The sequence below is a fragment of the Sphaeramia orbicularis genome, chromosome 4 (assembly GCF_902148855.1).
Source record: "Sphaeramia orbicularis chromosome 4, fSphaOr1.1, whole genome shotgun sequence".
NCBI classification, from domain to species: domain Eukaryota; kingdom Metazoa; phylum Chordata; class Actinopteri; order Kurtiformes; family Apogonidae; genus Sphaeramia; species Sphaeramia orbicularis.
The window spans coordinates 39,587,169-39,601,945 of NC_043960.1; the positions used below are offsets into that span (position 1 = coordinate 39,587,169).

The window sequence follows — 14,777 nt, forward strand, 5'->3', positions numbered from 1 at the left end:
ACCAAAAACAGTCCGTTTGTGTACATACCAAACCGAAACCAAACTGCCACTTGGGCCTTTTCGGAATTCCACGCAACAGCAAGGAGCAATGAAGCCGTTTCTGTGTTTGTTGCTGCTGCGGCCATACTGCGGCTGCGTGGAATTTCCATTCCCACAATGCACTTTGCAACAAAATTTCCAAAAAGCCTGAGTGACATATCAGTTTGGTATGTAAACAAATGGACTGCTTGTGATGAAGTACACTTTCAAGTTGTTCACCGTCAGGGACGTGATTCAGGTGCGTAATCATGGAAAGACTAACGGATTCATGATACTTAGGCTATCACTTAGGTTTTACAGATTTGATAAAAAAATTGGTGGCGAACGTCATATGCTGCTTTAAAGTTTAACTGGAGATGTTTCTTAGCCCAGACCCCTGAACTCAACATGTCCAAATACTTTTGTCCATATAGTGTAGATCATCTGCACCACAGTGCCTTTATATTTATAGCATAATTTACTGAATGTTCCAAATGATCATCAGCCAATAGAATGAGCTACTCAAACATGCATGCTAAGTGTGCTCTCGAATCCATTGTGCACTCATGTTACCTCTCCTGGTATCCTCCCTTTACAGGACTGGCTGACAGAGAGCGCCAGGCTCATCTCCAAGTCTGGCCACACTGTAGAGTGGGTGACGCCCCTGGGATTACCCGTAATTCAACCCTATCATCGCACACGCAACCAAGTGGTAAGTCTTACTCACAAACAAACATGACAGGGTTAACGATTTTATTTTTTTTTTGTCTTTTATCCCCCTAAAGATGTATTTTTTTCTGTGACTAAACTGGTACCATTCATGTTAAAATGAATCTTTTCTGTGCTGTCAGAAAGTCACATCCTGACCTTTCTGATGTTCTTCACCTGGATGTTTTGCTCCCCTTTGCCTCATCTTTTAAGAGCATTCTCAGAAATATCCACAACTGACCTTTAAAGCACCCAAAATAAACAATTAATGTTAGCTCACACAGTGCAAGCACACAGTCCTCATTAATGTCTCTTGTGGCAGAAACACAGACCTTTCCCTCTGCTAACTCAGCGCTGTCACATATTTGAGATTTTATTTTGTGTTGTGAATAAGATTTTCATGAAATAGTTATCTTGGCTCATCACTTTTACTATAATCATTGTTGTACTGTATTATTTCTTCTCATTATATTTCATTGGATTTTGATGGAATTTCTGATGAAGATGATAGTAATATGATGACAATAAGTCAGAGTAGTTGGTTTGGTGTTTAGAGGGAGGAGGGTGGATGGTTTTTATCTATGGGCACACAGTAGGCTGACCTGCAACAGCATTTACACATGAATACTATAAATACCAAGAATAGCATTTCCAAATAGTTATGAGTTTATCATTACATTTATTTGACGTAGTGCATATAAAATGTGAAGCCACATTGTCATCCTACACTTTCAGTTCCTCAGTATAACTTCACTCATTGTAGGTTAAAAGGTTTTGTCAGTATTTGCTGAACTGCGGTTTGATTAACATTTTTTTTTATTATTCAGTATCAAGTTCAGCAGTATCAAGTTAATCTCCAACTTAGCAATTATATTATATTATATATATTTTGCATTATTATTATTATATTATATTATTATTATATTATATTTTACACCCACTGAATCGTCAGTATCCTCATACACAGCTTTAAATTGCACCACTTATATTCCTGCACAGGTTGATATTGTAGCTTAAAGACATGAACTGAATAACCAGGGGTGTAAATATAGGACAAACAAAGGTTCAGATGGTTTCTGATTTGTCTTCAAAAAGCCTTTTGTTGTCATGTTGTTTTTTAAAAAAAAATGTGTACCCTCCCCTCCTGAGAGACACTGATGCATATATCTATCCTCCTTTTACTCTGACATATTCAGCAGTTTGACAGTTTTAATGTCAGCTACGAATCATTACATGCATTATGCACTTGGTGGGTGGGTCTGTGTTGGAGTTGGGTCTATGCATGGTTCCAGCCGTTTGTTGATGTTAACTAACTCTGTATCTAAGCTACCTACTGTCTTGGTTTCCTACATCCATAGTAACAGCCTGTGCACTGACACTGAGTCCTATGTAAGAAAAAAAAAAAAAAATCAGGTCATTTTTTTTCTTCCAAAATCTTTATTCTGGCTCCTGAGTTCTTCATTGCATCTCCTTCTTTTGCGGCAATGTTAATAAAAAGTGGCTCCCAGTATAACACACACTTCACATGAGCACACAAACACAAAAGCATTTTTAAAGGTGAAGCAAAATTTAGTTCAAACAGTCAACACTGCTTCTTATTTACTTACTCCTTCTCTTTTTTTCTTTTACTTTTTCTCCATGTGAAATAACATTTGTATAAGATTTGTCTCATGTCATATGAAGGACCACCAGCATATCACAAAGCTGGATGCCTTGTGAGTGGAATGTCCCAGCTGGGCTTTCCAAGTTGTGATAGGTTTGGTGTAGGGGGACGCCGCTGATGGTGTATTGTGATTGCTGTGAGTGGCCGAACTGTAATGGAGCTTAACAACATCACTAGAGTTCTCAGAGTTCTCCGGTCACTCTGGACATTGCGATAGTGGCATGTCTTAGAGATAACATGTCTGTGTACCAGCACGTCTACGGATAATGCGCCTTTGTTCGTGTGTGCACATAGAAAGATAAAGCCTTCATATGTGCATGTGTGTGATTATATAAAACCTGTTTGGACCTCTGACATCCAGGATCTCACAGACTAAGTGAAAGGAGGAGTCAAATGTAACGCCACAGGCACTGACAGATACTGGACCCATAGGCTGGCCCGGCATGTGGCCTGCTCTTTTGGTATGACATCAAGCAGAAGGTTGGCTTAGAGGGGGAGTGACACCTCATAAGCAGGTGCAAAAGAGCGAGGGTGACAGATGGTGGGTCCCCTGTGGGTACTGTAGGCTATGTCCCTTGATTTGATCTGCTTCTTTTAATGTACAGAGACAAGGGAGCTGATTAGCCGTGCCTTTCTCAAGGCCCTTCGATGAGTAAATAAGTGAATGAAGCGGTGACTTCATGGATCAGTTGTGGAGGTTTTAGCTCATGTTTCACAGATAACTTCATCCCCTGCTATAATTCTCTAATCCAGTTGCATCATTGGGCAACAAAAATTAAACTAACTTGCAGAAAGGTCACCTTTTCACTGTATGGTTGGATTAAATTCAATCTCCCAGTCTCCTCTCTGCCTCTTAAATCCAAGGCCACCGGATTTCTGGGGGTCGTTAGTAATTATACTTCAGAATGAACAGCAGGATGAAGTGTGTGAAGAAAACCAATAGGTGAGGAGAAAGTTGCTGAAGTGTCAGGTACAGTATCGGGTACAAATGTGCACCTGGGAGCATTTTCGTGTTTTGTTTGGTATTGGTTCTTTTCAGTTCCAGTAGGAGGAAGAGTACGAGTGTCACGCTGTGTAATGGAGTATTTTCCACATCCGATGGGAGCAGTGAGAATTAGAGTAGGATCGAGGAGCTGAAAGGAGCATAAACATACATCAGGGAGGCCGCCTAACAGGATTGGCAGATGCTAATCGGATCAGAGGTCACTCCAGCTCCCGTTTCTTGTTTATTTTCATCCTCCTCCATTGCAAGGTTACAGTGAGCTCTCACTCTCAGCGGACAGTGACACAAGGGAGTTATCAGTTGGATTGGCTGGATTTGAATGGATTTGCGAGTTTATAGTGTGACTAAAAGCTTGTGATATAATGTCCTCTGTGGGCTAAGAATCTGTTGGGTTATTTCAGGTTTTTAGTGGCAAGTACTGATTTCCCTCATTGGTCCAGCATTTTACATTATTACTTACCATTAGTGTAGAAATCACAATTCAGTATTTAAAAAACCCCACAAATTTAAAGGAAAAAGACAATCAAATAAGTCATAAAATTGCAAAACAAAAACCGGAAAAATACTGATTTTGAAGAAGTGCGAGTTTTTCTCTTAGGAAGTATTAACTCCTCCTGGTTGTATTTTTTTCCTTCAATGGCCCTAATATGTTGTCGTAGTTCCAAGCCATAAATTTAAAAAACATGCAGTACATCCTAACGACAAACTGGGTCAGTTTTCTGTTCCTCTTTGCAGTCCTGTGTCCCACCTCGCCAAACAAATGACACACTCGTCGCCTTTGTGCAGAGGCAGGATTAGAGCAGAGTTAGTGAAAGTCTCACAGAGCCTGTAAGATCACAATGAGTCGGCTTTTCAGTCTAATTTTAGGGAACTACATATCTCTAAATGTCGGCGTGATGCCCTCCATGCTTCCTTTTTGCCTCGGAACAAAAGCAGGCCGTTCCCAGGGGTAGCATGATGATTCGTTGATCTTGCAGAATCTTGTGGCATTTTGGGGTAAAATAATAAATGCAGTTTGAGTTTCAAGGACAACCCCCGAAAGGTAGAGAAAGAAAGTTTAGGAGAAAGAAGGTCTGGAAAAGGTCAGTGGAAGTGTGGAAAAGACTCCAGGGGCGAGTGTGTATGTGAGAGACCGTGAGTGTGCAGCTGTCCTCATCCTTCTTCGGGGGGAGGAAGCGAGGTGACCCGGAACACCAGAGGAGGGAGGCGTTGGGGTGTCACCGCTACCGCTTCAATGGGTGAGACAAGCGCCGTTAACCACTATGTGATGAATGGGGATTCCCCTCTTGGCAGTGGAGTTTCCTTCTATGAGGTTACTGATGGCTGTTGTATCTGCGGCCATCTGTACTGTAGCTCTCAGGTGTTCCACTCTGCAGGTTCCTATTCCCCACAGATCCTCCGTGGGGTCAGCCAAGGTCCCATTCATCACTGCCTCAGGGTTTGAGTCAGGTATCGTATACAGATCAGGCACGCATGAATAATAATGAACACGTTAGCGTGAGCACAGTGCACATCACTGACCTCATTTACAGTGTGGCAGTGTATTAATCACAACTAAGGTAACCTCCATTCCTATGACCTTCGACCCCTATTACATCACAGCTTCTGCTCTCCCTCTTTAGAACGTGTCCACTGGTGCACAAAGAGGGGATTTAAAAAGCAGATTGATGGACAGACTCGGGCCCAAAGTGCTCCTCCAGCAGTGATGGATGAGATAGAAACCATGGCAGAAACTAATGGGGTTTTACCCCCGTACACTTATATTTTAAATCCGTTTCTTGATAAGCGTGTGATTCTGTCATTAATCACACACTGACCTTCGAGCGGAACCACCAACCTGAAGATCACTGACTCCTTGATATACTTTCATCCTTGTGAAGTCACATCATTTAGCCCTTCTTCACTGTCAGGGCATATATTTTCTGTTAAAATACCGTCCAGTAGAAAATATTAATTACCAAGGTGATATATAGTATAATCAATGAAGCTTTTTGTTCTTGTTTTGTACTGTAGCTAGTGCAAAGACACACTGAAAGCACCATTTGGCATAAAATTGTAACTGAACTCAATGTGATGTGAGTAACAGAGAGGGGGTTTGTTTAGTACTATAAAACATCTAAAAGCAAATGATCAAAATTGTATCAAAATCTGCATTAATCACACTATAACAAAACCAAACCAATATTGGACCACTGGCCACAAATACAAACTGTGCAGCCACAGTCTCTTTCCTTACTTACAGCAGCTTTTATTAATAATAAGTTTAGAGGGTCTCTATTATGATTACCGTGGATAAAAAGTCTACACACCTCTGTTCAAATGCCAGGTTTTTGTGATGTAAAATAATGAGACCAAGATAAATAATTTCAAAAAATGTTCCACCATTAATTAGACCTATAACCTCTGCAACTCAATTGAAAAACAAACCGAAATCTTTTAAAGGGAAAAATAAAAAATAAAAAACTTACAATAACCTGACTGCATAAATATACACACCCTGAAACTAATACTTTGTTGCAGCTCTTTTGGCTTTTATTATTGCACTCAGTCTTTTTGGATAGGAATCTATCAACGTGGCACATCTTGATGTGGCCATATTTGCCCACTCATCTTTATAAAAATCTCCAAATTTGTCAGACTGTGGGGTCGTCTCCTGTGCACAGCCCTCTTCAGATCACCTCACAGATGTTCGATTGGACTCAGGTCTGAATTCTGGTGGGGCCATTCCAAAACCTTCATCTTCTTCTGGTGAAGCCATTCTTTTGTTGATTTGGATGTGGGCTTCGGGTCACTGTCGTGCTAAAATATGAAGTTCCTCTTCGTCTTCAGCTGTCTAGCAGAAGCCTGAAGGCTTTGTGCTAACACTGACTGGTATTTGGAACTGCTCAGAATTCCCTCCACCCTGACTAAGGCCCAGTTCCAAAGCATGATAGTGCCACCACCATGCTTCACTGTCGGTATGGTGTTCTTTTGGTGAGTAGCAGTGTTGTGTTTGCACCAAATATACCTTTTGGAATTATGGCTTTTTTATATCCACTGTAGCTGTATCTAATATAGATGGATGAGAATTCAACAAGGTCTGGATGGAGAACATTAATAGATCTTAACCCTTTTAAGACTGCCATTATAACAGACCGCCTAGGTGTCTTCATGTTTTCTTTGCAATAAAAGTGTCATAAAATGACTTTTTTACACCTTTGTTTTCAGGAAGAACTTAACTTTCAATATATGGCCATTAATTAACATTATTATAAATCATAAATGCTTAAAACAGCGTGTTTTAGTTAAAAAAATAAAATAAATAAAAATTAGCATATTTATTGTCAGAAACACCTGTAAATATCCATAATGAAACTTTTTGAGATTACAAAAATTAACTTTCAACTCTTTTCCATCTGCTCAGACATGTTTGGTCTTTAACATTCTGTATCCATATTAGAGTTTCATATTTTTTTGTTATTTCCAGGCATTTTTTTTTACCTCTGTGGAAGTCTCTGGAACAGTTCCTTTGTCCTTGTAGTATAGTCCCACATTGTGACGGGTCAGAAAACTTAGGATCTCAGCTTTCTGATGCTGTTTGAATTTTGTGGATAGCACAAACAGTTCAGGAGTTACAGTAATTTGAATGATGTAAAGTGCAAAATTCAGCGCTGGAGAGATTGCTGTTGTTAAAGGGTTAAGTTGTTTAAGGAAGATTTAGGATGTAACAGCAGAAATGGAATATAAAAATTATAATTATGTTTTCATTAGTGTATAATCACATAAAAATGAGAATTTTTGTGTTTTTGTTACCTTAGAATGAGCTGTTTATATCTACAGAGGGAGTGGGTTGCTATTTATAGTCTGCTGTGTTGCTTTGCCATTTCTACAGTTAGAAGAACAGACTTCTTCTTTCTTTCTATTTTATAGTGTGTTAGAGGCTATGTTTATGTGCATTAGTATCACTTACTATATTTAAGTGAGAATTTTTTTCCCATTAACTAAAAAGCCCGGAATGGACAAAACAAACCCTGACTCTGACAAGGCCCTACATGTCACTAAATATAACCCACCAAACCTTTAGATTTAACTTGCTGAATCCTACAGAAGCTATGGGCAAAAATCTCCTGTAATAAATCATAGACTTTGAAAAAGTAGAATTTATGCTATTTTTATACCATTGTGCAGATATGTTTTGTTTTTCACTCCTCACGTCGTTACTTTGCTTATACATCTAAGCAAAGGGTGTCAATCTCATTTAAGTTCAAGGGCTACATTCAGTCCAATCTGATCTGAAATGGACCAGACCAGTAAAATTATAACATAATAGCCTATAAGTAATGACAACTCCAAGTTTTTCTTTGTTTTAGTACAAAAAAAAAATGAAATTAGAAAAATATTTAAATTTACAAACAAAAATCTATTCACAAAAAAGATGTGAATATCCTGAAAAAATAAATAAGTGCTATTTTAACAATATTATGCTTCAATTTATCATTTATACATGTCCATTGCACACAATGTTACACAAACATTTAGTTACAGACAGAATATTATTAAAGTTGCACTTATAATTATTTACTTATTATCATTTACATATTTATTATTCACAATTTATTGTTTAAGGATAGTTTATAAATGTACATATTTTCAAAATACAATATTATTTTTTCCATATTAAACCAAGAAGAAAATTTGGAGTCATTATTTATAGGTTATTATGCTGTTATTATTTTACATGAGATCACATTTGTCTGTATGTGGAACCTGAACTAAAACACCCTTGACTGTTAATATCTTCAGTGTAATTTTTGCTTATCATAAATTCATCTCACAGGCTATATTGGACCCTTTGGCGGTCCGGTTTTGGGCCACGGGCCGTGTGTTTGTCACCCCTGATCTAAGCTTTGAGCAGTGACTTCATCTTTTAGTCCTTCTTTAAAACTGAACAAAGTGACTGTAATATTGAAGCCATATGGAGAGGCATGCCAGAGTTTCTTTGTGGAAACTAAACAATGGATCATTATCACACTCTGTAATTTTGCTGGGATATAAAGGCCTGCATTCACAGCTGAGGACTTGACATCAATTAAAAGTCACTTGGATATAATTTCTCAAACAAAGCATTAATTAACCCACAGCCTCTGTCAATATATCAGTGGACCAACTCCAATGAGTGCCACCTAAGACTGTTATAAATGAAAGGCCTGATGCCCCGATTTCAAGCTCTGTGTGTGTGTGTGTGTGTGTGTGTTTTATCAGTACAGACTTTACTCAAATCAATAAAATCATTGTAATAAGCTAGTATTCTCTCAAGGGTGCTTTTTTCCCCCTTCAAGCATGTGAAAGTATAGCGACCACAAAACATTTCACTCCTCCTAAAACCTCTACAGCACCCAAGAGAGAAAAGCCCAGTGAACTGTTTGGTTTCCATCTTTCCAGGAGGTCATTATAGACTCGTAAGGAGCATGAGGCTGAGTGGGGAGTAGTTAGAATTGCGGAGGGATGAACGCTTCAAAGAGTCTCTGTGTCCTCAGTGTTCATCCCGCAGAGAGGCGAGCAAGATCAAATAAAAGAGCTGTACATTAGCACCAAACACATGGTTATTAAAGCCTCCAAAGGCTGTCAGGATGACAGTGGTCATGCTGTGAGTCAGTTGTGCTCCTCCGGATGGGCAAAAAAGGCTGAACTGCAAAGGCACTATCCACCAACCAAATGAGAAAATTTGTCAGATTTTACAGTCAGTCAGGAGTAATTTAAAGTCAGTGGAATGAGTGCAGTATTGGCGAAACAAAACAAAATATGCAGGATGTAGCTTGGAGATGTTTCTAGTAAGCCTGTCAAAATTATTACATAATTGCCTTGTCATAACTATTGGATTAAACCATGATTATTTTGCATAATCATGATAAAACTTTCCATTCATCTTTTTAAAATAGCTGGATGAATGTGACTGAAATGCTATATTTAACCATTTCAACATAATTTTCTACTGTTTGAGATTTGACAGGCGCTCTCTTAATCCTCTCATTTCAACTCCTTTTGTGTTGAGCTGCTTAAGTTTGACTGAACTGACACATATCATTAGCATTTTTTTTTTATCATTATCATTTTTTCAGTAACAGGCTTTGTATATTTAAGTCACTACTATTTGTGTGTTTCATTAACAATCCCTAAAAGGTTGATAGAGTAAATCAATATTATTTCAGTCGCCAAAAATCACAAAAATCTCAAATATCTTTATTGTCACAGTCTTAGTTGCTAGTCTATAGTATCATGGTGAATGCAAATAACAACCAAATGACCTACAAAGCCCACACTGGAGGCTCCATTCTAACTACTGATTAACTATGCGCTCCAATATGAACTGATTTTTTTTTTATTTTCACTGTTTATGATGCAATCATGTGGATTTGACCTAAAAACAAGAAAATGAATGTAAATTTATTCTCGTGCAGGCCTGCTAATAACTGGGAATAAACAAATCCACAAACACTTTTTCTCATTTATATTATCGTGGTTAATTCTTGTTCTGAACGACCAATAATGATGTCTAATGATGGTTGTGAATCCAGACTTAAGTGTTTGCAAACTTCTGAATATAAGGAGAATCAGAAGTGCTTTCCATCAACACAAATAAGTTTAGACGTGTGTCGAGGCAGACTGATGGACTGATGGTGACGCTCTGATGCTTTAGAGAAGCCTGAGCGTAAGTTAAACAGACTAATGCAATGCGCTCGTGTTGTCGAGGAGCCGAATGCCTGATGCCATTCATATCTCTAGCTCGATAGCAGCCTGTCGTTCCCACCCAGGCACGGTTCCAAGGGTCAGGGAAACACTGCCCTGTCACAGAGGCCCAGCCTTGGCTGAGTGAACAGACCCTGCAGGCCTAGGAGATTAGAGCTCTAAGTCTTCCCTGCACGGGAAAAAGTATCAATAAAGGCTTTAGTCTGAATATGAAAAAGAAATCAACTCAGATCATCAGTAGGCATGTATACGGTGGCCCAGAGGTGCAACAGGCCAAAAAATTATCCACTAGACGAAAAAAATTATCTACTACAAGAAAAAAAAGAGAACAGCCTAAAAAAATTATCCACTAGATGAAAAAAATTATCTACTACAAGAAAAAAAAGAGAACAGCCTAAAAAAATTATCCACGAGATGAAAAAAATTATCTACTACAAGAAAAAAACAAAGAGAGAACAGCCCAAAAAAATTATCCACTATAAGGAAAAAAAAAAAAGAGAACAGCCTAAAAAAATTATCCACGAGATGAAAAAAATTATCTACTACAAGAAAAAAACAAAGAGAGAACAGCCCAAAAAAATTATCCACTATAAGGAAAAAAAAAAGAGAGAACAGCCTAAAAAAATTATGCACTAGACAAAAAACTTATCTACTGCAAGAAAAAAAGAGAACAGCCTAAAAAAATTATCCACTAGATGAAAAAAAAAATCCCCTATAAGAAAGAAAAGAGACCAGCCAAAAAAATTATCCACTAAAAGAAAAAAAAGAGAACAGGCAAAAAAAAAATATCTACTAGCCCAAAAAATTATTCACTATAAGAAAAAAAAAGAACAGGTGAAAAAAATTATCTACTGTGAGAAAAAAAAAAGAGAGCAGCCCAAAAAAATATCCACTATAAGAAAAAAAAAACATCATCCACCCTTTCAATTACGGGGGCGCTGTTTACCCGAAAGGTGCCTTGCTTTAAAATTAAGGCCACCACAAAAAATAAAAGGATAGGCTGAAAAATTTTAAGGCTTTCGGCTAATGTGGCTAATGCTAAGGAAGTACCCCACCGGAAGTGGAGGTCGTGCGCTAAAAAATAAAATTATTTTAAAATATAGATATTTACATTAATATAGTTTGCAAAGCAGTTAAATGATTAAATACGGTTCCAGTGTCTGCTCAAGGGTAGGCATGGGCGTTAAATGGTTAAGGTTAGGGTTAGGGTATGGTTGGGGTTAGTTTTCAGTGGTAAATGGCCCTTGTGTGCACTGTGTGAAGGTTCGTTGCTAAGCTAATGCTAACACGAAAAGTTGACGGCAACTTTGTGAACTACCAGTGCGAGTAAACAATTGTGTGATTATGGTGTTGAATTGTTCAACTGCCTGACATTCAATATCATTTTTGATGAATATTCGCTACAAGAAGTTCTAAAATTATTTTATTTTGAGAGGAGGAGAAGAGGAGCTTCCTGTGGAGCTCCACTATCATGGCATCGCCCATTTGTTGAGAGACAGCAAGTGCATATTGCGGCACCGACACCTGGTGCCGTGGCACCTCGGCTGGTGCCGCGACATACCGCGGTACCACGGCTCGGTGCCAGGTACCCCAGCACGGCACCGCGTACCATGGCTCGGTACCACAGCTCAGCTCGTTGCCAGGTGCCGAGGCACTGCGGTACCACGGCACACATCTTTATCTCCACAAAATGTCCTTCTTGATCTAGTGTTAGTGAAGACACTCCGTTTGAGTTGAGGAGGAGAGGTCTACCTGCAAACAAATGGGCAATGCCATGATAGTGGAGCTCCACAGGAAGCTCCTCTTCTGCTCCTCTCAAAATAAAATAACTCAAAGTTGCCGTCAACTTTTCGCGTTAGCATTAGCTTAGCAACGAACCTTCACACAGTGCACACAAGGGCCATTTACCACTGAAAACTAACCCCAACCATACCCTAACCCTAACCTTAACCATTTAACGCCCATGCCTACCCTTGAGCAGACACTGGAACCGTATTTAATCATTTAACTGCTTTGCAAACTATATTAATGTAAATATCTATATTTTAAAATAACTTTATTTTTTAGCGCACGACCTCCACTTCCGGTGGGGTACTTCCTTAGCATTAGCCACATTAGCCGAAAGCCTTAAAATTTTTCAGCCTATCCTTTTATTTTTTGTGGTGGTCTTAATTTTAAAGCAAGACACCTTTCGGGTAAACAGCGCCCCCGTAATTGAAAAGGTGGATGATGTTTTTTTTTTTCTTATAGTGGATATTTTTTTGGGCTGCTCTCTTTTTTTTCTCATAGTAGATAATTTTTTTCACCTGTTCTTTTTTTTTTTTTCTTATATTGAATAATTTTTTGGGCTAGTAGATAATTTTTTTTCCCTGTTCTCTTTTTTTTTTTCTTTTAGTGGATAATTTTTTTGGCTGGTCTCTTTTTTTTCTTATAGGGGATTTTTTTTTCATCTAGTGGATAATTTTTTTTAGGCTGTTCTCTTTTTTTTTCTTACAGTGGATAATTTTTTTGGGCTGTTCTCTTTTTTTTTTCTTACAGTGGATAATTTTTTTAGGCTGTCCTCTTTTTTTTTCATGTAGTAGATAATTTTTTTCATCTAGTGGATAATTTTTTTAGGCTGTTCTCTTTTTTTTCTTATAGTGGATAATTTTTTTGGGCTGTTCTCTTTTTTTCTTGTAGTAGATAATTTTTTTCATCTGGTGGATAATTTTTTTAGGCTGTTCTCTTTTTTTTTTCTTGTAGTAGATAATTTTTTTCATGTAGTGGATAATTTTTTTTAGGCTGTTCTCTTTTTTTCTTATAGTGGATAATTTTTTTGGGCTGTTCTCTTTTTTTTCTTGTAGTAGATAATTTTTTTCATCTAGTGGATAATTTTTTTAGGCTGTTCTCTTTTTTTTTCTTGTAGTAGATAATTTTTTTCGTCTAGTGGATAATTTTTTGGCCTGTTGCACCTCTGGGCCACCATACATGTACAGGCAGATAGCTTATTATGTTTATCTGTGTCTTTTTCTGCTGATGTTTTGTTATTAGCATTAACCCTTTAACCCCTGAGATATTATTTCAGGCAAACGTGCTGCTGTGAATTGGCGTCTGTTTCAGTGTCATAAAAGCTGCTGTGAGCATGTGCTTGTGTTCCTTTTTTTCAGTAGTTTTGCTTTACTGTGTTGTTTTAGGGTCCAAACAAGTAGATTAACAGAAAAAGACAAAGAGAGGAATTTAAGTTTGACAGGTTTTTACTAAATAAGGCACTCAGAATGTACATCAATAATAGATTTAGGATGTTGAACATGAACTGTGAACTGGAACACACTGAACAACAAGGATTTGAATTATGCTCCAGTAGTTTTTGTTTTGGGGCTCTTTTTTTCTAAATCAGTCCAGCTGCTTTTTGGAACCTGGTTGAACTCTAAAAAGCAGTTACATGGTCAAAACTCTGTAAAAACACAGCAAAAAAAAAAGAAAGGAAAATCAACTCAACTCTGCAAACAACAGCAAAAATGACAAGGAAGACAGTGTAAAACTAGAAAAGCACTTGGAGAGCGCAGATCTTTGCCAAGGTAGATCAGCCCCCCCCCCCCCAATCACCACCAAAATTTAATCATTTATTCCTTGTGCCAGTATCAACATTTCCTGAAAATTCCATCAAAATCCATCCATAACTTTTTGACTTATCATGCTAACAGACAAACAAAGCAACCCTGATGAAAACATAACCACCGCTGTTCTTGGCGGAGGTAAAAAAAAAAAAACAAAACACACAGGAAAGCATCCATGGAAAGCACAAGGTCTACTCTCTCACCACATTTTGAAATCTTTCTTATTGAGCAAACAGTTGAAGGAATATTTAAAATCAATCATGCATACAGAACGAGCCCCACAGACGCATTAGGGGTTAAAGGGTACTTGTAGTGAATTTTCATTGCTAGCTATCTCAGTAGATCATGTATAATACTAGTGGTTCTGTACGGTAACTTAAGTCATAGCCTTGTCAGCAACATGTTGCCTCCTTCACAGGCTGTTCCATCACTGGTAGTGACGATCTAATGTTGTATTGTCTGATTATCTGGGCTGCGATGTACTAGTCACATGACCCCGTACAGCAGACACCAGTGTAAGATGACACATTATCGGCCAGTGCTGGGTCACATCTCTAGGGCAATGGTGGAATACTAAGCTTATGGCCACACAAACAAGCGCGAACACATACTTTCCACTCAGTGTCGCTCACTGACTGCTGCTTGTTTACTCAATCACCTGGAATCAGCGACAGGTACGTCACTTACAGCCGGTAATGGCTGCTCTCCATAGGCTCTGCCCACACGTTTTGACTGAATTTGTACCTCTCTTGCTTATAAGTGATGCACAAAGCACAGTTAATGTCAAAAGCATGACCAGTACAGGTACACTTTAAGTCAGTAGCTGGCCTCTACTTGCTTTGTGAAGTTTTTGTGAAAGAAAGCAGCACTGAGGTATTAGTTTGTGTTAAAGCAGCTGGAGCCGAAATCAGGGGAAAAACACCAGAATTTGTCTCTGTCCAAATCGTAAGACTAAATTTAAATATAGATGACCTGATGCTGTTTCACACCGCTGTGGGGAAGTTAAGACACAGTTTTCAAGCTTCATTGTTGAATTGTAGTCGAGCAGCAGAGTCACGGTTGA

At 38.3% G+C, this 14,777-nt stretch overlaps 1 protein-coding gene across 1 annotated transcript in view; it reads left to right on the forward strand.

Moving 5' to 3' along the window:
• polrmt (polymerase (RNA) mitochondrial (DNA directed)) overlaps nt 1-14,777 on the forward strand; it is an 87,052-nt gene that overhangs the window by 35,546 nt on the left and 36,729 nt on the right. Inside the window, exon 15 of the mRNA XM_030132543.1 lies at nt 617-730. Coding sequence (XP_029988403.1) covers nt 617-730 — 114 coding nt within the window. The remainder of the gene's footprint in view (nt 1-616; nt 731-14,777) is intronic.